Source organism: Suncus etruscus, chromosome X (genome assembly GCF_024139225.1).
Source record: "Suncus etruscus isolate mSunEtr1 chromosome X, mSunEtr1.pri.cur, whole genome shotgun sequence".
Lineage (NCBI taxonomy): Eukaryota > Metazoa > Chordata > Mammalia > Eulipotyphla > Soricidae > Suncus > Suncus etruscus.
This window is the reverse complement of record NC_064868.1, coordinates 127504236-127530968: the sequence shown is the minus strand read 5'-3', so window position 1 is coordinate 127530968 and position 26733 is coordinate 127504236. Positions and strand designations below refer to the sequence as shown.

At 36.7% G+C, this 26733-nt stretch overlaps 1 protein-coding gene across 4 annotated transcripts in view; it reads left to right on the top strand.

Annotated features, from left to right (window-relative positions):
- The window catches only part of PAK3 (p21 (RAC1) activated kinase 3), a 351152-nt gene extending 324856 nt beyond the window's left edge, over positions 1-26296 (top strand). For all 4 annotated transcript variants that reach the window (XM_049767578.1, XM_049767581.1, XM_049767577.1 and 1 more), the window contains 5 exons: positions 1935-2052; positions 3764-3863; positions 4381-4577; positions 21802-21939; positions 25430-26296. In XM_049767578.1, coding sequence (XP_049623535.1) covers positions 1935-2052; positions 3764-3863; positions 4381-4577; positions 21802-21939; positions 25430-25519 — 643 coding nt within the window. In that variant the 3' untranslated portion in view covers positions 25520-26296. The remainder of the gene's footprint in view (positions 1-1934; positions 2053-3763; positions 3864-4380; positions 4578-21801; positions 21940-25429) is intronic.
- Positions 26297-26733: the final 437 nt, after the last annotated feature.

Below are 26733 nucleotides of genomic sequence, written 5' to 3'. Positions count from 1 at the left end.
TCTTGGCAAACTGTTTCATCATTTTGGATTTACTCTTCTATCATCCGTTTTACAAACATTTTCCATCTATCATCAAGCAGCAGAGTATCAGTTCTATTGTCCAACTTGCACCAACATATGTGTCTTCCCATCAAACATTTAAAGACACATTTTATAGTCATTCTCTTCTAAACATGAGCAGTTTGTTTAATTTCCTTCTGAAACTCATGGCTTCGTGTCAGCAAGAATTGGACAATTTGTAGACTAGAAAGAACTATGCTATTTTAAAGATTTTGTCAAGAATTTGGAGTCAGTGCGAAGAAGACGAACTACAATGCCTTGTTTAATGTACTTTGCAATTAACTGATAATCAGATCTAGGAAATTGGGAGGTTAATCTCAAAACTTTTTTCAAGGCCAGTTAATGTCTCTTTCATTACTGATATTGGAAGTTGAGTTACAAAAAGCATTTAAAGATCACACTAATTCTTCACTTGTAGTTAATATATTTTTCATTTGTAATAAGTGTCTATTTATCACAATTCTGCAGTGTACACTTAGCGGGGAATACAAAAACAATAACTATCTGCCATCTGAATGACATTAAAGATATTGTTTTTGGTGTTCTTTCCTAAGCAACCAACCAGTGGTACACAAGGAGGGCTAAGGGCCCTGGGGTATAAGGAGAGGACGGTCAAATTTTACAATTAAAATTATTGTTTCATAAAGCATATTTTAGGGGTCAGTGTGCAAGAGTGATCTGGTGTCAATATGCTCTTATAATTTGGTTAAAGTTGTATTTCTTGCCCCTGAATACATCAGAGTGTGGCACCCCTCGAAAAAAAAAAACAAAGAAAAATTTCATTTTCTGGGCCAGAGCCCAACTATAAGTAGAATGCTTACCTTGCACTCAGCCAATCTGGGTTCAATCCCTGGCACCACATTTGGTCCCAAGTCTCACTAGGAGTTGTTACTGAGCATAGACATAGGAATAAATCTTGAGTACCACCAAACATAATAACTAAAATGTTATTTGAATCCCACCAGATAGAAAGTTTTATTATATATATATATATATATATATATATATATATATATATATATTGGGGGTCACACCCAGCAGCACTCAGGGGTTACTCCTGGCTCCACACTCAGAAATGGCTTCTGGCAGGCTCAGGGGACCATATGGGATGCTGGGATTCATACCAATGACCTTCTCCATGAAAGGTAAATGCCTTACCTCCGTTCTATCTCTCCGGCCCCTTTATTTTATATTGATAGGCATTTGCAGAGGAAAGAGCTATGGGAAATTCACTAGAATTGCTTTCTTGATGAGTAGTAGAAAAGAGACATTTTAGTGTTTCTAAAGTGCCATCAGTCCAGTGTTATTTACATTTGCCTAAATTTCATGATTCTCTGACCTTAATTCCCAGTTTGACCTCTTAGGATATGTCCCTCCATAGCTATGTTCAGAAGATTATTTTCTCCTGGCAGAACAGACACTTCAGCATTCAAATCTATTTCTGGCATCTATCTCTTTGATTTAGTAACTGATTGAAAACATTTCACTAGATTCAAAAGCTATACCTAATATGTAAAAAAATAGGTGCAATGAACTAATAGAGTTAAATAAATCAACATTATGGTTTGAGTTAGCTAAAATGATGTCCATTGAAACAATTCATGGAAACTGATATTTTTTACAGTAGAAGAACTAGAATAACATGTCACTTGATGTTCCCAGACCTTTTCACTTTCCTGCTTGGTACAGTCATATCAGACAACCCTTTGATTTTCTGTGAATATTATCTTTGAGTCTTCAGCAAGTATATCATTCTTATCATCATTGATATTTGTTTTTGTGATATAACATGGTTAAATTGGGCAAATTGTCTTCTCTGTGGTACTGTACAAAGTCCTAGGTCTGACTTCAATACTTTTACTTTCTTGTTTAAGCTACTTAGTGGGTGATGAGCTGTGGGTAGTCATGGAATACTTGGCTGGTGGCTCTTTGACTGATGTGGTCACAGAGACCTGTATGGATGAAGGACAAATAGCAGCTGTGTGCAGAGAGGTAAGAAAATTGAATGTTTCTACTTTATGAGAATACTTCCAACTTCAATTCTAACCTAATAACAATCCTCTTCATTTCCTGTCCCAGCAATTTGTCTATATTAGTTGCCTTTCTACACATTTTTCAAATTCCATTATGCCATTCATGAGATACCATATCTAAGCATGCATACTTAGGTTTCACTGAACCACAAGAAAAACAAAAATAAGAAGTTCATGGGAAGCAATACTGACATGGAGCTATTTTCTGATTTTCTAGAACCTTTACATAATAGTTACTTTGTCCTGCATGTGAAATGTGAACCATATAAAATACAGACACATTATTATGTCATTATTGTCTGAAAGTTAATTCAACCATGTTTCTCCCTCAGTCTAAAAAATAATTGCTTGCATAGGATAACTAGACATCCCTCATAGCACACTGGTAGATCAGAGGATGTGGCTTTTTCATAATAGCCATATAATATCTAGAGTTTCAAGCTAAACTGAAAAAAATTATAGTTTATTACATTGATTACTTTCAGTATTAAAAATATCATCCTCAATGGAATTTCATCTTAGGCATCACCATCTACCCCACTTATTATGGTGAGATTTTTCTATAGACTGAGGTACAAAATCTGGCCTACTGAAACTTCTGAAAACAAATCATAGGGAAACAAATTCAAATAATAATGGTTTTTGATTGTCTTTTATTCACTTAGATTTTTTTCTTTTCATAATCTCATTCCCATTTTCATCTTTTAGTATTATGGTATAGATCCATTTCAACATGTACTGATAATTACTTCATAGACTGGAAACTTTCTGTTGGTCAGAAATTGTTTTAACACTGGAGAGATAACGAAGCAGGGAAGACAGTTACTTTGAACAAGGACAACCTGGGTTTGATCCTTAGCAAATATCGCTTTAAGCGTTTGTTTTCTTTTTATTTTCATTAATTTTTAAACCATTGTGATTTACGAAGTGTTTCGTCATTGGCTTTCAGATACAGTTTTCAGGACAATCCCACCACCAGTGTCAGCCGCCTTGCACCTATGTTCCCAGAGTCCATGCTATGTCATCACACCCTACGCCCCAGCCTGTCAACATAACAGGCCCATTGTTTATTTTGGTTGTTAAAGTTTGGGTTTCATGATTACAACGTTGTTGACTCTAGCTTCTTTATTATGCACCTGAGACCCCTTGGCCCCTGTCCCTCCTTTCATAATTGTGTTTCTCCTCCACTCAATTTCTTTTTTTCTCAGTATACTTTGGGGCCAAGAGTGTTCTTGACAACCCTGTTTAAACCATTGCGTTTCTTTATGAAATTATTTCAACACTTCATTTAAATGAAGATTCCCGGGCCCCTCTCAAAACCCAGTAAACCAAATAATATAATTTGCACAGAAGCTTACTAAATCTGTTTTACAACCATGCTAAATATGTATCCTCCAGATTACTAGATTGAAATATACTTATATTAATTGAGTATCTTAGCTATATTTCTTGGGCTGATTTAGTAAAATTTATCACACCAATATTCTTAATGGTCTAGTCTGAATCAGAATAGCACAGCTGGTAACATATATGGTAACACTTCAAAATATTTTATATATTTCATTTCATAGTCTAAAATGAGTTTCACCTGTGCACATAGATAACATATACATGAAGCATTTAAAAAATTCTTTGTGATATAATTATCATTTTTCTTTCTGATTCAATAGTGCCTCCAGGCTTTGGATTTCTTGCACTCAAACCAAGTGATTCATAGAGATATAAAGAGTGACAACATTCTCCTCGGGATGGATGGTTCTGTTAAACTGAGTGCGTATTTTGGCTCAAATGGTATTTTAGAGTACATCGGAAATTTCTTTTCTTTTACTATCTAATGTGAAAAGATGATAGATTTTTAAATTTTATGCAGTCACTTAGAGGGTAGCATAAAGTAACTATTTTTTTTCTAATTCGGTGATCCTGTATGTTGTGACCAGATTATTTAGATTAATATTCCAGAACTTCTAGCAATTATCAACTGTTTGGTGGCAACACTATAATAATTATTATTATTATTATTATTATTTCAGATAATGAAGTAACTTTGAAGGAAAAGTAATGAAGAAGAAAATAGATTACATTCTAGAATAAAATGGCAGCATGTCAATTTATTTCAAGTCCTTTTAAAATTAGGGCCAGCTAAGAGATAAGTTAACCCAAGAAAGTGAACTAAGCAGCTACAGAAGTGCAGTGCCAAACACAGGAAGGAAAATGCAGACACCCTTGAGAGTGACTTGTAAAGGAAAAATAACTTGGGCTGCTTTTAACTGACATTTCTTCTTTGCAGCTGATTTTGGGTTCTGTGCCCAGATCACCCCTGAACAAAGTAAAAGAAGCACCATGGTTGGAACACCCTATTGGATGGCACCTGAGGTGGTGACTCGAAAGGCATATGGTCCGAAGGTTGATATATGGTCTTTGGGCATTATGGCCATTGAAATGGTGGAAGGTGAACCCCCTTACCTTAATGAAAATCCACTCAGGGTAAGTCAAAAGAAAACTCACTTACTTCCTCTGTGAGGGAAATTGGCACTGTAGTTACTTGCTTCCATTCAAAGTAGTCAGAATGAGCTATTTCCTAGAAGAACTGAATAGAAGATTCAAATGTAATGTTCCAAAGTCGTTTTGAGTTACTCTTAACATATCTTAAGCTGTCTCAGCAATTTCTATAGTGCTTTGATACCAGAATTTCCAATGGCAGGGGTCTTAAATTTTGTGTGTTGTTTTGACCCACAGCTGTCGCTGTTCAGGGCTTACTCCTGGCTCTATGCCCAGGGATAATCTGTGACAGAGCTCAGATGACCTACTGGGGTACTAGGGGTTGAATTCAGGTTGGTCATTTGCAACTCTCTCTCTCTCTCTCTCTCTCTCTCTGGCCAAAAAGAGTAACTTTATTGCAGGTTATGATAGAATGATCTATCTGGAAAACACTTCCTTTGTAATTATTTTAGCAAAATAAATGGATGTACATAATGTGTATATGTATTTTTTTGGCCTACTCCTGGCTCAGAACTCAAGGGTCATTCCTGCTGGGCTCAGGAAACATGGGGTGCTGAGGATTGAACCCAGGTTGGCTGCATGCAAAGCTAGTGCTTTACTTGCTACTATTTCTTTGGCCCCAACCACCTGTATTTTTATTTAGATTTTGTTTCATTATCAGTAATGACTTCTGAGTGTGGAGGGTAGTGAATGGAGCATAAGGTAGCCAGTTTCAACCTGGGGAAGTCACAGACATATTTAGAATGTTAAACAATGAATGGAAACAGATTGTTTTGTTTGCTGCTACAGAATCAAAATCGAATTGACCTAGTCTGGTTATGTCTGTAAAGAGAAAAACTAAAGGAATGGCACCTAAGTGCAGTAGGTAGGAAAATTTCTTTGCAAGAAGTTGACCAAGGTTCAATTCCTCACATACCATATGGTCCCCTGAGCCAGCCGAGGGTGATTACTGAGTGCAAAGCTGGGAGTGGCCCCTGAGCACTGCTGAGTGTGACCCCATCCTCCCAAACAAAGAGAGAAAAACATTTCCATGCCTAAAACTACCATCTTTATTCAGAGATAAGCGATTGCTCATGACAGGAAAAGGCAACCGAGTATTGAAAGTATGCTTGCTCCACACAGAGAATTGAGATCTCTTTGGTTGTATATGGCCTAAGAGTCAGAAGCACTTGCGTGAAAGACAATTTTCATGCTGGAGAAAAGAAATATGCTGAGATTCGATTTCTAGTTTCAGAACTCATTCCTGATGCCAGTGCCAAATGCATCTTTCCTATCACTGAATCTAAGACTGAATTTTGCGATTTGTGATATTTAGCCAGTATGTTTAGCAAGTGTTATTTTTTAATAAAATCTTTATTTAAGTACCATGATTAAAAGCATGACTGTAGTTGGGTTTCAGTCATAAACAGAGCACTGCCCATCACCAGTGCAACATTAGATCAAGTTAAGCTTTAAGAATCCATATTCCATCCAAATTTATGTTCCTTTCTATAAAGGAATCTACAAAATAATTGTGTACCTATTTTTGCTGCTGGCTCTATTTTAGATTTGAATGATATCTCCCCAATATATGTAGCAAACAGCTAGCTCCTTCTTCCCATCTAATTGTTCTCTAGTCTTTGGCCTCTTGTCCTAGTAGCTGCAATGATTAGAAAACAAGCCATTGGAGTGAATGCCCCAGTGAATGCTATGGACTACTCTGTGATCTTAAACAATCTAGAAGTGAGATGTGCAAGTTGATTAGCTGGCTAAAAGACTCAGTGGGAAAGAAGGGGCATTTTCCCACCATTTATAGGTCAGCCCTCCATGCATTTAATCAAGCCGACCCATGACCTGTGTGCCAGTACCTCAGGATAATTACAGGGGTTTGTCCTTATTGTTTAACTACCCTACCCATTAAGAAATAGCATTGAAAAAAACCAACAACAACAACACATCAAGCCACTTGTTCCATGGATTTTTTTTCTCTTCTAAAAAGTCTTCTCATTTGGAAACACTAAAAAGAATACGGTTATTTTGCTTTGTGCTTTGTAATGAGTACTTTACAACCTGAGAAATGAAGAATTAAATAAATGGCTCCATAAAACAAGGGGAATCAATAATGTGTTTATTACCTACTTCAGTTCCCCACATACAATTAATCTCCCTTTAGTAGACTGTTAATTGTTAACAAAAAAGGAAACAAAGTTTAGTCTTTATAGGCATCTTCTAGTCTGGAATTAGAATCATAATTAACAGCTTGTCTCTTAAGACTCCTCAGCTTTGTCTTCTAAATAAGTAGTTGAAGATTAGTAGTCACTGAATTCAAGATGACTACATTATGACTATGAAATAAAGGGCCCGTTATTAATCCTAGCCTACTAGACTCCATAGATAAGTATGTTCTCTTAAGTTTGCTCTTTACTCCATGTGTATGATTAATAAATCAAGAAATCCTCCTGAGTGGAATCCTCTTATGGGCATATATCTCTGCCAGTTGCCACTATTCCTCCTTTAGTTTTGATATTAAATGTGATGCCTGCATGCTATCTTAGAGAACACACAGAATTTCAGACTTTATGCCTTTATTTGGAATTTTAAAATACTGAAACAATGAAGAGATTGGAGAGAAGAAAATATAACATAAAATGTAGGAAGGCTATATTTTCTTGGATTGTGGAGACCAGGTCATGTGAGGAGAAATAAAATATCACAAAAACTTCAGAAGTATAAAATAGAACAACTTTGGTGTTTCTTTCTTTAATATTATTACTATCTCTACATGTATTTAGGAGAAATGAAGGAGTGTAGTGGTAGGAAGCAGAGTGGTAGGATGTAGCATGTTACTCTGTAAAAATAAATTGTTCTTTATTGTCCGGGTGTGTCATACCTCTAGAATCTATACATTCTGTCTTTTTAAAACAGTCACTTAGAATATTTACAGGCCGATTTCCTTTGTGTAAAATAGGAGTAGTATCTATCTGGAAGAGTTGCTATAAAAACTAAGTGAGGAGTCACAGTGATGGCTCAGTGGTAGGGATCTGCCTTGTACATGGCTGACTCAGAACGGGACTGGGTTCGATCCTCAGAATCCCATATGGTCCTCCAAAGCCAGGAATGATTTCTGGGCACAGAGCCAGGAGTAACCCCTGAGTGTCACCGAGTGTGGCCCAACCCCCCCCCAAAAAAAATAAACCAAAAAACATAAGTGAATATATGTGTAAATCACATAGCTCTTTGTAGGATTTTATAATGTAAATAGCTGTGTATTAATGGAGCCAAATTACTTATGAAATGTATTTTGAAGGACAACATACATCAACTATAGTGATGTTGTGAGGTTGGTGCCCTTTCAGGTACATAGGAGACAAGATTCTTAACCATCTCATGTGCTTGAAGTCTTTGTACTCAGCATCGTTGACCTTGGACATGTTCTGTGACCATGGACTTATTTGGTGCAGTCTCCAATAATTAAGTGCCTTGTTCTTGTTGTTTGCCAATGTAATTTGAGATAAAATCAGATATCTGTGGCTATGCAAATCAAATGGTCATGTTTTCTTCATCTCCTTAGCTTTTCTTGTTTTTGTTCATCCTGATTAAATAACTATTTTTTAAACTTAATGGTCCAATTCTAAAAAAGGAGACATACTAATACCGTAAAGTAATATTTTTGAATTTTCATTTTTTTAGCTGTACTTGGCTACGGTCAGTACTTACTATTTGTTCTGTACTGAGAGATTACTCCTGTCAGTGCTCAGAGAATCATGCTCAGTGCTGGGGATTGAACCCAGGTTGGCCTAATTTGTTCAAAGCAAGCACCTTACCTTCTGCACTATTTTTTAGCTCATCTTTGGATTATTGTTAGCAGCAAGTAGCATCCTTATTAATTTTTCATTCATACATAATGAAACTATTGTTATCAATCTCTCTTGACAGTATTTGGTTTTCATAGCATCTAGTAAGGAACATTTTTATGTGCAGTTTTCCAAACATTTAGTGTTGTAGGAATAAGCTTTCTCCTCTTCTTCTATTTAATCCTTGGAAGATAGTTATTTGCATCCAAAGAAATGCCTACACACCAGATTTTTGAATGCTTATTCACAGGTTGGTGCCTATAGATGCATATATAAAACTTTTATTATCTTTATTAAAGCACCATAATTCACAAAGTTTTACCTAGTTGAGTTTTAGACAAAATCTTCCTCCTCTGATCCACAGTCAGTGTCAACTACCATCACCAATGTTCCTAGGTTCCCTCTCGTACCTACCCCTCACCCCAGTCTGCCATCATAAGAGGCCCCTTTTAAGTTTGGTTGTTAAAGTTTATTATGATTTCAGTGTTGATGACTATGGTTTAGATACTTAGATCTTCATGATACCACTGATGTAATTCAGTCTCCTTTATCTTTGTCACCCAATAATGCTCACATGTTTTCTCCCCCTGTGTTTCTTTCCTCCTCCTCCTCCCTATACTCAGGGGCCAGAGGTCTTCTAGGCACCCCCTCTTTAAATCATGACCTTCTCTTATGCAGTTATTCTAAATAACACATGAAAGTGACATTCGACTGTATTTATCTTCCTTCTGGCTTACTTCATTTAACTCAATGTCTTCCAGTTTAATGATGTTGCAATGAATTGAATGATTTCATCATGCCTTATAGCTGTGCAGTATTTCACTGCTTATATACACTATTTTATCATGATCCACTCATCTGGCTTTGGACATGTAGGTTGATTCCAAATCTTAGCTATTGTACTGAGTCTGCAATGAAGAATGGTGTGCATATGTTCTTTTGAATAAGTGTTTTTCTCTTCTGGGGCTAGATACCCCAAAGTGAAATTCTTCTCTTAGCATATTTATTCATTAATTATTGTATGATACTCATCCCTGTCTTTTTACCTTTCTTAAGCTTTAAATCCATTTGTGTGATTTAGTAAGTCATTCTTATATTAGGCTTTCATTTGCCAAACTGATTATTTTTGATTATTTTCCAGCATTTTACTTTGATTCTTCGATTGTCGTTGAAGATGAAATATTCATCTTGTAAGAATAATCAATTTTGTTTTTGTTTATTTTTTTTGTTTTTGTTTTTGGTCCATACCTGGTGGTGCTCAAGGTTTACTCCTGTCTCTGCATTCAGGGATCACTCCTAATGTTTCTCAGAGGTGCTGGAGACCAAATAGGGTCTGCTGTGTACAAGAACATGCCGTGGTTTTTTTTTTACTATCTTTTCAGCTCTGATTTTTGTTTCTTGATTAATTTATGTACTCTCTGACTTTTCATTGGGGAGTTTAGAGTGGTGATATATAGCCAAGAAATTATAGTTATTCTTTTCGTGTTAGAGAATGAAAGCTAGTATTCTTGAAGAGGTGTTTAGTGGCCATGCATTTCTTTGTTGCTCATCTGAAAACATTTTTAAATCATCCTTCAAATCTCAGTGATGGCTTAACTCAATGAGAGAATCTTTTTTATTCAACAATTTGTATATATTCCCTGCTTCTCTTCAGGCCAACAGAGTTCCACTTATGAAATTGGATTATCTTTTGGGGTTTCCCTATATCTGCTTTTGACTTCTGTCAATTTAGTTACAATAAATATTGTATACATACTATATATATATATATATATATATATATATATATGTTATAGGTTTACTTTAGAATTCTTGGTGTATCATAGATATAGGTATCTGGCATTTTCTCAGATTTAGGGAAATTTTTATATGTTATTTCTTCAAATTAGAATTCTGCCCTCCCTTCTGATTCTAGACCATTTTTTTAAATTTTTATTGTAGTTGAAGTGAATTACAATTCTTTCACAGTAATATTTGAGGCACATAGTGACAATGAGTGAGGGGCATTCCCACCACCAGGGTTGTCCTCCCTCCACCCCTGTTCCCAGCGTGTTTCCCCCTTGTACAGCTTGTTGTAGACTGGGTATCTATTCTATTTTCATTGACTTTGGATTTGGTATTCATGTCTGATCAGTTTTTATTTCCACCAAATGAACATTCTAGACCATTTTTGAGGAGAATACTGCTCCTCCTGATAATGTCCCAATTTATCTTCCTTTTGTAATATTTTTCATTTTTTGTTTCTATTTAATAGTTTCCTCTTACCTTTTCCTCAAGCTCATTCATTCTGTTTGCTACCTGTCATTATGATATTGAGCCCTTCATTGTGTGTTTTATTTTAAGTACATAATCATTAGTTCAGTGTTTTCTGGCCTCATTTTGCCTCATATCATGTCTGTAATTTTTCCATCTTTTTTCCACTGACATCCTCATTTCCATGAGTATGAATAGGATTGTTGTCTTAACATGTTCATCTGAGTTTATTGAAAGCTCCGATTTGCTTGGTGTTCTGCACTGTATCGATGCAAGAAGATTGACCTAGTCACTCTTTAAACAAACCCCTACCCAAGGGTCAGGAACAAGATTCAATGTTTGTGGAGGCCTCTGCAGTAATTGGGTGTTCTTGAACACAAATACCCAAATACAAATTTTGGGCAGCAGCAATGACCCTGAGTTTGTTTGAGCTTGCACAACTCCAGGGAATTTTCAGTCACAAGTGTCTTGCAGTAGCTACAACACCATGGTTGAGTAGTTGCGAGAGCCTGATACTGGCAGGGGCATTGATGTTGGCAATGACAATGGTGACAGTATGATCATGCTTACAAAAGAACAGTAGTAGCTCTGACATTCAATAACTCTGCATAACTTCCCAGGGATTTTCATTTACCTGCACCAGGGGTGCCAAGATAAAATGGACCTGGTAAGTAACCTGGAGTGTGTGAGGTTGTGGATGTTTGATGACACTTATGATATCAAGAGATCCTGAGTATAAGTCAGAGATTTGAGGTCCAAATTACCTAGGGAAGCTTGTATATCTAGTTCAAGTAGGCCCCGGGCCCAACATGGGGTCAAAGGTGACTGAGTCACCCTCTGCACCAAACTTAAGCAAGCTTGGGTTGCTATAAGGATGTTCTGCTATGACTTCCGGATGGCCTCTGTACTAAGTTTGAATAGATCTCAAAGCCAGGCCTGAGAGAGGAGCTTGGGAGTATCTTGGGGAACTTAGGCAGCAAATTTCAGCTGGCAAGAGATACCAGGAGTTTAAGCTGATGAATGTGCACGTGCTACTTTTTCTTGCTATTATGGAGCTCACCTGAGGGTTGACAGCTCAGGGTTCAAATTCTCCAGGACCTGATTTCCCATGCTATACTCCTTTGTCAACACATACCTGTGTGCTGACTGTGGAGTCTGTGGTGGGTGGACTAGAGTGGGTGCGGGGCTCTGATTGAGAGATTGCACATGGGTGAAAGTGTCTTTCTCGCACGAGAGTGGCATTACCAGTTGTCCCTAAAATGAGTCAGGAGTGAGTCCTGGGCACCACCACATGTGACTCAAACACAAGAAAGAGTTAGGCTCTCGAGAACAGTACAAGACATCTAGATCTAATAGGAGCCGAGCAGGAAAAGGCCAAGTGCTCTCCTTGCTAACTTACTTGCTTTGGGAGGTCTGCAGGGTGTTGCTAACTTTATGGATGTTTCTTGTTTGCCAGAAATAAGATGTAGATTGCCAGGTACAGAGTCTGTTTGTCTGCTTGACTTAAGCAAATATCACTCAGTCTCCTGATGGCTCACATATTAACTTGGGATAGGTGGTCACATACTCAGGATCTGTTACTAAGAGAGGCAATCTGCTAGCAATCTCTACCAGTGCAGCTGTACGAGGTCACCAAGAAGTCACCTACCATTAATTTTTCTCCCTATTTTGTCTTGTCTTTCATTTTGTATAAGATTTGCAGAGTGGGGAGTCATCTGGTTTTCCAGGACAATTTGCTCTACCATAGAAATCTTATCAGCACCATGCTCCTATCCCATGACTGCAGTACATTATCCCATACTATTCTATTTTTGGCACAGGCATCTATCTTGCACCAGTCCATGTGGGATCTTGCCTATCTCTTGTTTCTTGTGTCTGTGGTACATTTACATTATTAATTCCATTTTAATGTAGGATTTGCACTGATTATATCGGAGGATATAGTCACAGGTTATTCCTATCCTAGTGGCATCTTGACTTGACTCTGTAAGCAAGATTGTTTAGAATTTGAACCCTAAGTGCTGCTTAGGCCCTGAAGTGGTAGGAACTGCCAGAGCCACTCCTGTCAGTGCTCAGGGGAACATGTAATCCTGGGGATTAAACATTAGGTCTGATGCATGCCAGTCCTAAGAGCTATCTCCCTTGCCAAATGTGCCTTTGTTTTTTCAATTTTATTTCTCCTATAGTGGAATTTATTGTTAAAATGTTCTAGTTGCTGAGAATATACTGAGTAGTTAATTCTAAAGTCATTTTTCTTATTTCTTACGCTTAGGAGCACATATCTGTTTAGACAGGAGAAGGTAAAAGTGAAATCTAAACTGGACCTATTGTCTACAGGCTTTGTACACCCTTTTCATACATTGACTAAACTATATGTATCTGTACTTACCAAATAAACCTTGTTCTTGGAGCTGAGCAATAGCACAACTGTAGAGTGTTTGCCTTGCATGGCCGACCTGGACAGATTTGGGTTCAGTCCCCTGCATCTCAAATGCTACCCCAAGCCTGCTGAGAGTGTTCACTCTGAATGCAGAGCCAGGAGTAATCCCTGAGCACTGCCGGATGTGGCCCAACACAAACAAATCAACAAGAATAAATCTTTTTCTTACATTTTTCCTAGTGTTCTTGGTGAATTCTGGTTAGCTTCTATGTCTAAAGAAGTGTGTTGAACAGAAAGACTCCCTAGCAACTGAAATACAGATGCTAAGAGCCAACTTGCTTGGAATTCCCTCCAACTGCTGGAACCTGTATTGTGGAGTGGAATGTCTGGGTTTGGGTGCACGTGCTAACTTGGAATTCAAGTCAGACATAAACTTCCTGAGTGCTCGAGAAGCAAGAATACATGACTAACATGCAGTCAATATTGTCCTGAATGTATTTCAGGAAGATCTGGGAGCATTCCATAATTTCCCCTAAGCTACTATTGAACAGCAAAGTAGCGTCATGACTGTTTACACTCATACTCTGTAAGCAAAACTGTGCATCAAAAGGAGAAGTCAGTCAATATAATTGCAACTAAAATAATTCTATATTACTAGTAGAATGTAATGTTCTTCCAAACCAGAACAATAGAGCCTGTCAAAACATAGACACCTCCTAAGAATCATTGGTTGTTATGAAGTTAGCAAAAAATAAAATGGAACTTAGTCATCGGAAAGCTGCAAGTCTCATTTCGATTGTAATTTAGAATAGAAAGTTCAAAGCAGTGAGTTATGCTATAGAAGAGCCAAAGGAAAAACTGATTCCACAGCACACCAAAATCTAAGAGACTGACCAGGCAAAATGGAGGGGAAGAAAGATTTAAAATGTGGTGATAAAGGATATTGGCCAAGATTGATTCTCCCTTATCCAACTATTATCATATATTTCTCAATATCCTCAAAACATGGCTTGTGCAAAAGACAAGGATGCATATATCCATTGTGCAGACCTACACAAGTAAGCATGTAAGTCCTTAGAAATCAAAGTTGATTTTAAATAGAAAATTTACAGAATGTGATGATGATGGGGATTTTCCTACTGAAATGCACACTCACAGGTTTTCTTCTATACATTTTAAATGTGTTTTTCCAAATGAGAGGCTACTTCACTAAGAAAATTTAGGTTTTCTTAATAACTGAAGATCATCCCTGACCTTTGTCACCATTTTGCAATAGGCCTTTTTCAACATGTTTTAACATTGACTTAGTAAACCCATTACATTCTGATAAAAAGGATACTCTGGGATTTCTTACATAAATCTCCCAACCTGAGAATGTTAACTTGAGCCAGTCTTAACTATAGAGTTGGGGGAAAATGGTGTTCAAATATCTCCCTCACCAGACTAACATTTTTGCTGCAACTTTCTTTTCTTCTACCCCTTCTCTGTGTATTCCTTTTCTTTCGTAAACAATTGCCTCCAGTTCTTATATGGTAAACTTCATCATTTTTTTCCATCTTTGAGTGGCCACTAAAGCCAAGGGGACCGAACAAGGAGTTCTCTACAGTCTCTACCAAATTACACATGATGTGAGGGACTCTGTGACCTTGTACAGATTATTTTCACTTGTACAAATTATTCCTTATTAAGCAAGTGGAAATTTGATCCTATGAAATTCCTTGGATTTGATGTCCCTGGGGTGGGGTGGGGGGAATCATAAGATTCTTGATTCTACCGGAATAGTTCCTCTTCACATCCTTTATTCTCCAAATATACTTAAATTGAAAAGAAAGTCCCAGATCACTCCCTCTTTTGTGTTCTTAGATTGTAGTTAAACCCTGCAGAGCCTTCTTGAGCTGCGAGGTCTTTAGGAGAATTTCCAGAGGAGTGATCTTTAAAAAGCAGTTAAAATACACATCCCATCACATTGTTTGTCTGTAATACATTGAATGAATCTGTGAATTAGTAGGAAGTGGGGGGCCTCCTCCGTTTTCTAACAAGCAAAATTGAGTGCTATGTGAAACACGGTCTACGTGGGACTGGAAAATTGCACTTTGACAGGAATCTGGGGAGAATCCAGAGCAGAGCATTGCAGTGATAAAGCAGATGATAGGGCATGCCTACCCTTTAGAGTGTGGTACAATTAACTGCCTGTGATTGCATGCAGAGCTCTTCAGCCGATGAATTGCCTATCAAATAAAAGTTTGAACAAAGTAATGTGAGTAGTAATACATGGTTTACAGATCATATCACAGCAAGCTGTTTTTTATTCTAGTACTGTAATTTGTAAGAATCCCCCAAGAATCAAGGAATTTATCCCTTCCTGATGTAATATTCTCAGATGTATAAACAAATGTCAAATGTTAACTGGAACCATCAAACTACAAATTAGATACGGGGTATATGGAAAATGGGAGGAGGAAAGTTGATATGTCAAATGTAGACAGTTGTGTGAAATGATCTGAGATGAAACAGAAATATGGCATAGAAGGAGTGTGGAGCATAGGATCCACCACCTCCTGACATCCCAGATTGTTGAAATTTAATCTCCCTCTTTTCCTTTCCCTTTCACCAGTTTCCTTCTCTCCTCATTTTTCTTTGTTCCTGATATTACTCAATATTCTCATGTGTTCTGGGATTCTCAAACTTTGCCCCTCACTTGACTGTTTCATCTTCATTTTTTCTTCCTGTCTTTATTTCTATCCCCAACCCCATTTCCAAGTGCTATTGTTGTATTACTGGAGTGTGGGTCAGGCTACCCAAGCATGCTTGTTGAGCACATGTAACCTGTTCCACTTTTTTTTGACAATGACTATACATCTTGAATCTTAGCATTAGTGCATGCACAGTCAAAATCATCTGGCATTTCGTTTTTAGAAGTGACAATCCTTTATGCTTGAAAGGATCACTATGAAGTTAAGCCAACACCTAATCACTCAGTTGTACCTCATTACCATTTGCCATTAGTTTATAAAGGGATAGAACTTAATAGACTCATTTAAAATGGCTTTTCTGTAATTATAAATGCAATATCATTAAGACTGTATATTAGGATGGTATATTTGTATAAACCATTAGTCAATACTGAGACACTGTTATTAAATATATATTAAATTACATACTTTTCTGATAGAATTTATTTTAAAAAAAACATTTCTTTTTGCTTGTTTTTGGGCCACATCTCTACCCCCAGGTGCTCCTGGGTTACTTCTGGCTCTTCACTCAAGAATCACTCCTCAAGAGGTTGGGCAATGTCTATGATAGCAAGGATGAAATAGGAGTTGGCTCCATGCAATACCCACTATACTATAGTTCCAGCCCCCAGAAGGATTTCTTTTTAAAAAGTTGTTTTATTAAGGCACTGGGATTTACAAAGATATTCATAATAGGGTTTCAGGCATACAATGATCCACCACCAATCCCACCACTAGTTTCAGTGTCTTTTCATCAATATTCACAGTTTCCCTCCCTCATACCACCTACCCTGCCTCTTTAACAGCATATTGATAGGTTGTAGTTTGGGTCTCATATTTTCAGTGTTGTTTTCTGTGTTGTATAAGATTAAAAAATTAAAGCCCATATAAAATCTATAATCCCATAACTGAGTATCAAATGAGGACTACCCTTCAAAATAAGTTGGGAACTAAATTAGGCCACTTTGCAAATTCAAGTTATCAAACTGGAAGTGTGTGTTGAATATGTGTAAAATTGTATTGATTGTAATATAGTACTTTCTTTTGCAGATTTAGCTTCATTCACTTTCTTCTTAGCAAAATAAAAATGCCAGAGACTTTAATGAAATTCATAACTACATCAGAGGCAGAAATACACTCTGACCTTAAACCTTTGAAATTTCAGGGCATGTGTATGTGTAAAATAAGTCATGAGGCACCAAGTTCCTTGTTGCCAAATCTTTATTAAAAACACAGAGAAGTAATTGAAAATTCAGTTTATGAACAACAACCAGCACAACCAGAATACAGTTACTCAACATATTTGTACACACATGTGGGGATTTCAGTAAAAACCCTTCTGCTACCCTTTATTCCTTAGTTTCAACCAAGTTTCAACCATAACTTTGAGAGGGCCCATTTCCTTTAGAGAGGTAGAGGTGGATATGCCTAATAGATTATTTTTAGAAAGTTTATTTTTGGTAGGAAGTAACATCATGCTTTGTTCAGGGCTCTCTCTTGTTTCTATGCTAAAGGAATTCTCCAGCTGGTGATCAGGGAACCTTATATGGTGCCCAGAATCAAACCTGGCTTATTTTGTGAAAGGCAAGTGGCTTCCCTGATATATTATCTCTCCGGGTCCAATGTCATGTCTTAAAAAAATTTGTCTGCCTCTCCAAGAGATCTTCTAACTCAGAAACTGGGAATAGAGTTAGCTGGTTGGGGCAGAGATCAGAGGCATGGACTTAATCAACACTCCATGTATGTAAAAATTGGCAGTCCCATTTTTACCAGGGAGTACTGTGAAAAGGATTATATTAACCCTACAGGCCTCAGCTTCCTCATCAGTTGGATATCATACAACAGTATACCTCAAAAAGTTGTTTAGTAGGTTAACAATAAGCAGTTCAGAACTGTATGGATACTTCCCATGAATATTAAATTTAAATGTTGAAATACAGATAAATAAACCTGATATTCTTACAGTTCAGGTATATTGTTATATAAACTTATATGAACTAGACTGAAAAGGCCATCCCCTCCTATAAAATAATTTTCATGAAAAAAATTTTAGTACCAAACATTTCATTTTGAAAGATATTTAAAACATGTTCTATCCTTGTTATAAAGTTTTTATATTAGTGCTGAGAGCTATTACTAACACATTTCCAAATAAGTCCTCTAGTTTGTTTTTTAATATCCTAACATAAATTTTGTCAATTGTTAGAATGAACGAAAGTCACATACTAAAATTTTTAATTAAGTAGCTATTCCTATGGCAAAACAGCCTTATTGCAAACTTATTGAGTACATATGGATTGCTTTGAGACCTCTTTGGAAAAATGTGGTAACTTCCAAGATTATTGCTTTGGTTTTATTTATCTGAGGAAATTAGCAATAAAGTCAATTAATTAACTTATCCATTCAACTGGGGAAAGTAGTTTTCTCTGAGGACCTAAATGAATGTAGTTTCTCATCACTGTCCATCAAAACTACAATGTTTATATCATTGCCACGAGCTTTAGAGTTATTAAGAATTCAAAAACACCAGAAACTTTTAAGTCAGGTGAATAACACAAAGTAGAAAGCTGCAATTTGGTGGTCAAAGGTCTTCCTAACATACATTGGTAGGGTCACTGGGTCAAAGCATCTATATTGTCTGATTTGTTCAAAGATAAAGCAGGAAACTAATTAAGAGAGCCTTTGTTTCTATTGGACTTCCTCTGCCAGTTTCCTATTCCTGAGGTCACTTGTTTTCTCCCATTCTGCTCTGGGTTTGTGTTTGCCTACAGGTATCGTTTTTATCGAAATGTGGAAGCATACATGTGCACTTTTTAAACTCTATAGAGAGTCCAAGCTCTGAATCAGTCCTGATTTGACTGATTTTCATTACAAATTGCAAGATTTTCTTTGATTTTGCTCTGTAGCAATATGCAGGGGTAACAGTGGTGATTATGTTTCTTTAAAATGTATAAATGGGATAGAAAGAGGTACACACTTTTCCTGACTGAAGAAAGAGAAGTGAGAGATGTGCTTCTGAGGAAAATGATGGGAAGTAAGTTGTATTAAGAATGGAGTAGTAGAAATAAGAAAAATCAGTCGTACAACAGGCAAACAAATCTAGGAAGATTAAAAGGGAAAAAAAGATGCATTCTTTTGAGATCTCGTGTTGACTATAGAGCAGGAAAAAAAGAATTCAAAGGACAGAGTTGCAAAATCATGGCCAGCTGAAAGGATGTGTGTTTTAGGAGCAGAGGGCAAATGTAATGTGCAGTAACCAGTTTTTAAGGCTAAATAATGTTTGTGAGAAGAGATGATTTCATGCAACTAATCACTCAAGATCTAAAACACTCCGAATGTAATAGCTATACAATGCTTGTGTACATTTGGCTTTGACTCAATTGATTCCCTAAGTCAGGTTTTTTAATCCTATTTCATATTTTCTTTACTCAAGAACGGACTTTAATCTTCCCTTTGAATTCTGATGGCTGCCATGCACATTCGCTGTGCTTTAATGAAGAAATTCAAAGTAGTAAGAGTTTAGGGTGGGGAATGAAGGTGCTTATTTGTATGGGAGGGTTATTTTTGTGTATATGATATATTTTAATGTACCAGGAGAGGAAAGTTTACCTGTACTCTGTTGAAGCATATTATACACTGTGCAAATATATTCCCTTCAATGGATTATTCTGACTTTCATGTTTTGTGTTTAGATTCTTTTTTATGTTTTATTAATATCTTTATTTAAACACTTGATTACAAATAGGATTGTAGTGGGTAGATTCTGAGTTATTAAACTGACGTATGGACACATTCTGCTTTATTAAATTAGATGGGTCACACCAGAGAATTTCAATGTTGACTCTAAATTGTATTCTTTGGGTGATCTTAAAAAGACATATACCTGCATTCTACCTGAAGAGATTTTTACTTGATCAACTTAGAAGTGATAACTGCATGTGGGGAAGCATTTATATCTTCTCCAAGTGATTCTAAGAGGCATGTAAGTCTAGAAACCTTCAATTTAGGTCACTCTTTGTTTGCTTGGGTGGTTTGAACTAATGGGGCTCAAAGAATCATATACTATACAGCTGCTGAAGACTGAGACCTGCCATCAGAGATTATTCTGTGGTATTTTTCATAGCTGTGATCTGGCCATAAATTGTGCTCTTAAAAATATGATAAAGACATTTGAAACTTAAAAGTCTCCAGGTGATTCCAGTAAGATCAAGATATTTAAAACCTCTGGAGTAAAACAGTTTGCAAAATGTAATCCCGGAAGAAGCAACATTAGCATCAAGTGGCTTTCTAGAATTTAGAGATGTTGTGTTCTCTTCATTATTGAATTGGAACTCCTGAAATGAGTAAAATCTTTTTTTTAACAATCCTTAGTGAATATTGATATTGATGGCCACTGAATAAAGAGTTCCTCCTGATTCTTTCTAAATAACATCTAGAGGGTTTACAGAAAAGAGAACTAATATCTTCATGGTTGAAGCAAACTGTCCTGGAAATAGGCTTTATTAGAAATACTTATTTTAGTAATAGTACTAGAATCTATGGTGACAATAAATGTTTGTCACATGAAGCTCAAGCAAATTTAGAAGGGGAAGTGTGTTCTAGTCTTCACCAAGGGAAGTCAGCAGATACTTTCAGGGAAAATGCTCCTTTTCTTCAGTTCCTTGTTCCAATTTTACCTTTCTCTGTTAAACTTTCACTGAGCACTGGTCTAAATTTTTCGTCCTTATACTTAACTTTGCCCTTGCTACTTACCCTGCTAGCTCAGTGTCACTGCACTGTAGTTAATTATGCTTCATCCTCCCTCACTAAGTGTGTGATATTTGAAAAGAGAAAAATATTTTCTAAGATTTGTATTTTCAATATCTAATATATGAGATTCATACTTAATTCTCTTGAAATATTTGCCAAAGATAGGAAAATAAGAAATACCCAGATTTTTTGACAAGAACCGTTGAGAAGTTTCTGAGAGATAGAACAGGGACTAAGGTACATGCTTGCAAATGGTCAGTTTCAATTTCATCCCATGTTCCCCGTCATTGCTATAGGAAGCCCTCGGGGTAGCCTGAATAATTCTCAGAACTGCTTTCTCAGGCTCTTGTATTCAACTTTGATCTGTCGTTGGCTGAGAATTACCTGGAAGGGCTTTTGGCTTCTTGAACACAACTTGGATGCCTCTGCCCCACAAAAGAGCTCTTACTAGACCATTTCCTATTGTAAATTAATTGGTCCAAGGTCTGACTTTCTTGAAGACTGAGGCATTTGATTTTGCAAGCACAAATGTGTCTCAACGGTGGCACTTTACAATGAAGAGCTCAGAGATATATTGAAACTTATTTTACAGTAGGATGCATAATTGATGGGCTCTGGGACTTTTAATGCCAATTTGTCTTATATTTTCTATTATAAGTGTACTTTGATAATAAATCTAATGAAAGCCTAGAGGGAATCATTTGCCACAGCCCAAAAGTATTTGAGTCCTTTGGCTGCCCCACGATTTGTCTCCTTAAGAATTCCATCTCATGAATCTTTGCCCTTCTCTAATTTAGACTGTACTCCTTTCATCATTGGTATGCTTAAAGTATCTTCAAACAAGATAAAATGTAAATTGCTGTTTCCTTTTTAGTTGTGCCTTCTAGAGGTTATAGGCAGGTCAACATGATTTGGTATATCTAGATTCTGAAACCCTTTCAGTCACAGGTCCACAGAAATTCCCTAGGTTTAATTCCTTAGGTGGCCAAATAATATGCGTACCATACGTGGAGTTTAAAAGGAATTACTTTCAGAGTACAGGCTTCTTGTTTCAATTTCCCCCGAAATAGTCCTATCTCCTCCATACTGCCAAAATGATCATTTCTAAATATAGACACTTTGAAATATGTCAGTGCCATTCTCTGAAAAATGAATGTTTGAAACTCAGAGTATAAGCCAGAAAGAACAGTATTTACATCTGTTGTGCCCACCACAGTCACTAATGCATGGGTTGGGTATACTTTTCTATTTTTTTGCTCTAGGCATTATATTTGATAGCCACAAATGGAACTCCAGAGCTCCAGAATCCAGAGAGACTCTCAGCTGTATTCCGTGACTTTTTAAATCGCTGTCTTGAGATGGATGTGGATAGGCGAGGATCTGCCAAGGAGCTTTTGCAGGTAAAAAAGGGGGGACAATTTACAAAATATCATCATATAGAGAGCTTTTCTATCTAAACTTGTCCACATGATTGTCTACTAGATTACGGCCATATGGTGAGTGTTTCTATAGCTATTTGTCTTTGTCCTGGCTCTCTGAGATTGATACATGCATAATACTTAGGTATTATTTCCAAGTTAGATGGACCAAATTGTTTGTTTATATTGATTCATGTATTATTACATCTCCATATATTTGCCTCAAAAAGTCTGCAATATATGTAAACAACTTGTTCTTTATATGACTTTGAGTTGATAATTAAAACGAAGTTGCAATATTTGTAACCACAGTTTAAGTCTGTTATAAACAACAGACCAAGAAAACCTACTCTTCTTGCTTTCTAAATTCCTTTAGAGACAGAGTCACACTAAGGCAAAAGAAAACAAGTAATCTGAACTCTTTTAGAGTTAATAAGAAAAAAAATCTAGTACCATCAAAAATGGGGAGAATAAATAAACATTTTCTCAAGGAAGAAATACAGATGGCCAAAGGACACATGAAAAAATGTTCCACATGACTAATCATCAGAGAGGTGCAAATCAAAACAATAATGAGATTTCTCACGCCACAGAGACTGGCACACATCACAAAGAACAAGAACAACCACTCCTGATTTGGATGTGGGGAGAAAGGGACTTTCATCCACTGCTAGTGGGAATACCATCTAGTCCAGACTTTTGGGAAAACAATATGGAGATTCCTCAAAAAACTAGATATTGAGCTCATAATTGAGTGGCAATGCCACTCCTAATGACAGAGCCTAGGATCACAAAATCACAATACAATAATGCCCTCTGCACTCCTGTGTTCATAGCAGCATTATTTACAATAGCCAGACTCTGGAAATAAACAAGATGCCCTTCAATAGATGAATGGTTAAAGAAACTGTGGTACATCGACACAATGGAGCTGTTAGGGAAATGAAGTCATGAATTTTGCTTATACAGAGATGGATATTGAGAGTATTATGCTGAGTGAAATGAATTGTAGGGAGAGGAATTGACATATGTGGAATATAAGAAAGTAAAAGATTTTACTTATTTATTTTATTTATTTGTTGCTTTTTGGGCCACACTAGTGAGGCTCAGAGGTTACTCCTGGCTATACACTCAGAAATTGCTCCTGGCTTGGGGGAGCATATGGGATGCCGGGGATCGAACCGAGGTTCGTTCTGGGTCAGTCGCGTGCAAGGCAAACGCTCTACCGCTGTGCTATTGCTCTGCCCCCTATACTAAGCTTTTTAGGGCAACCTCCGTCAGTTGCTCTCTATCCATCTTTGCTGCATCTGTCCTATCTCCTCCCCCAGTCAGCCCTATTATTCCCAATTCTCAACAGCAGCCCCTCCCAGATGTGGGTAAACAGGAAGTTGGGGGAGGGGGAACACCCTTCATTAACAGTAGATGCTAAACCGCAGTGTCACAAAGGAAAGAGAGAACCTGAGAAAGTGAAGCAAAACGCATGCCCGGAGACTGGTGGGGGTGATAGGGTGGAAGAGATTGGGGACAGTGGTGGTGGGAAAGTGCTCTGGTGAATGGTGGTGTACATTCTATGACTGAAACTCAATTATGAACAATTTTGTAACCACAGTTCTTAAATAAAGTAATTATTGAAAAAGAAAAAGAAAAATATTCTAACTCCCATTCATATATAGGATAAACTGATTTGGAACAGATGAGGTTGTATATAAAACTCTCTTTGGGGCTACTTATGAGCATTCTCTTAAGCTGTAATAAGATTTTAAAATATAAAATATTATAGAAGTTCTATTAATCCAGTCACAAATAATAAATGAAAAAATGAGCTTTTGAGTACTTCATTTCACAATTCCATATCTTCCAACATCACACTTACATATTTTTTCCCAATGCTCTTTTACACTTTGCTCCAATGATAAATGAAGATACGGTTTCTCTTAAAATAGATATATTACATATATCATTAAGTAAATTATCTAGTTAATTTTTTCATCAGCAATATTTTAATAAAACCAGTCAGATTTCTACTGCAAAACTTAATTTGGATTTGAATTCAATAGTTTATTTATTGAATTTTTCAGTCATGTATGAAATAACTTCTATTTCCGTTAAATACACTTAACTCTTTTCTTGGATTCTAGCCTACTATTGCCTGTAGATTTTAGAAGTTAGAAAAGAAGAAAGCTCTGTGCCAAGCCACTGAAAGTATTGGGAAAAAAGACACAGTATTTGCACATGGTGTATCTTAATTCTCTGTCATGTTGAGTGACATTTACTGAACAACTTCTCTCTATAATATTTCAGTGTAGTGGATGATTCAAACGGATTCATTATAGTTTCTGCCCTCTGTATGTTCACATTGAATTTTTGGATAATGAAAACATGATAGAAGGCTGTTTAAAAACAATTCAAACTGTGCAATTACTAAAAATAGTAAATGCTATGATTGATTAGAGAAATATTCTATGATAATTAGAATATCTCAGGACAGGAAAGAATTTCACAGATCCTTGAAAGATGGGCATTTCTTTCTTTCTTTCTTTCTTTCTTTCTTTCTTTCTTTCTTTCTTTCTTTCTTTCTTTCTTTCTTTCTTTCTTTCTTTCTTTCTTTCTTTCTTTCTTTCTTTCTTTCTTTCTCTCTCTCTCTTTCTTTCTCTCTCTCTTTCTTTCTTTCTCCTTCCTTCCTTCCTTCCTTCTTTCCTTCCTTCCTTCCTTCCTCCTTCCTTCCTTCCTTCCTTCCTTCCTTCCTTCCTTCCTTCCTTCCTTCCTTCCTTCCTTCCTTCCTTCCTTCCTTCCTTCCTTCCTTCCTTCCTTCCTTCCTTCCTTCCTTCCTTCCTTCCTTCCTTCCTTCCTTCCTTCCTTCCTTCCTTCCTTTCTTTCTTTCTTTCTTTCTTTCTTTCTTTCTTTCTTTCTTTCTTTCTTTCTTTCTTCTTTCTTTATTTTCTTTCTTTTCTGTGTTTGTTTCTTTTATCTTTTTCTTTCTTCTTTCTTTTTGCTTTTCCTCTTTCTTTTTTCTATCCTTCTTTCTTTCTATATTTATCTTTCCTCCATCCTTTCTTTTTACCCTCCTTCCTTCGTTCCTTATTTCCTTCCTCCTTCCCTTCCTCCCTCCCTCCCTTCCTTCCTTTCTTCTTTCTTTCCCTCAGAAGAAAATGATATTCACTTATATTAAATACCATAGGGAGTATTTAATATACCTTCTGAGCTGTTTCAGGTAAATTCATCTATTTATGAAATCCCAAAAGTCACACTGTTGCCAAGACAGTAAAAATTTAGAAGACTTTGACTCTCAGTTTCCAGCTCTGACAGGTGGCTTCCAGATTTCATGACATGAATGTCAAGGTGTTTGAAAAGTTGACTATTTAAATGGATGTTCAGAATGCATTTTTATGCAAAAGGGTTGTTTGCTAATGTAAGGCAGTGTACTTGTTGTAGAAAAGAATTTCAGTAATAACTCATTTTCTTATTTTTTCAGCATTCATTTTTAAAATTAGCCAAGCCTCTCTCCAGCCTGACACCTCTGATTATAGCTGCAAAGGAAGCAATCAAGAACAGCAGCCGCTAGAACTGCAAACCTTACCCCACACCATCACCCTCATGAGTAAGGCTGAAATAAAACTCTGCTGAAAGAAATATGGAAGACAATGACAGTCAAATGGGTGGGAGTTCTTTAACTATCAAATGAGTAGATACTTCGTATAAGCCTTTTTCCTACTCCCTTGGATTCTGTGATTTATTTGTAAGCCTGAATTGCAGCCAAACAGGGCAGCAATGCTGAAGTGGCTAGAAAAGAGTCACTTCTACCGTGAAGCGAAAGAGCCAGTAGTGAATCCCCTCATTTCGTGCATACACTTTGGAGAACAATATTTCTCAAAGATGCACATTTCCTTTTCATAGTGCTGTGTTTGTTTTTAAGTTAGAGTAGTCCCTCTTGCATTTAAACCTCCTTCGGAACTCCTTACCCAATGTGATGTTTTTCACTTGCATTGTCATTAGGTGTTCAAAAAAAAGAGGTCAACACATCAAAAAATAAAATGAAATAAAATCAGCAAACAGAAAACACACACACACACACACACACACACACACACCAGAACAAGTACTGTGTGAACTCATGGAAGTCCATGTCCTAATAGAAACTGCATTTTTGTATTCTTCTTAAGTGGTGGCTTGTTTTGTGTACCTATTTTTCTGCCGATATCCAAATGCAGAGGGTAACATGTGTGCTCAGGAAAAGCTTTTTAAAACCTACATATTTAAATAAAATTCAAATGGTGAAATCCTGTAAACCAACATTTTCATGTTGATAAAAGGTAGTTTATCTTTTTATATAAGCCAATTTGTTCATCTCCTGATACTTGAGAAAGGTACACAAAAAATTGTAACTCCTGTTGGGTTAGTCCAGGTTCCTAAACCTAAAAAAATGTTTCTAGGGAAAACCATATTTAAACAAAATTAATTTTTTTCTGAGAGTGTAAAGGAAAGCAAGATAAGTATGAAATAATGAAATCCTATTGGACAGTATAAAAACATACATCAAGATACTATTAATCGGGCCCGGAGAGATAGCACAGCGGCGTTTGCCTTGCAAGCAGCTGATCCAGGACCAAAGGTGGTTGGTCCAAATCCCAGGGTCTCATAGGGTCCCCCGTGCCTGCCAGGAGCTATTTCTGAGCAGACAGCCAGGAGTAACCCCTGAGCACCGCCAGGTGTGACCCAAAAACCAAAAAAAAAGAAAATACTATTAATCTTCTCTTTGCTATTGTATCAGTAGAAATT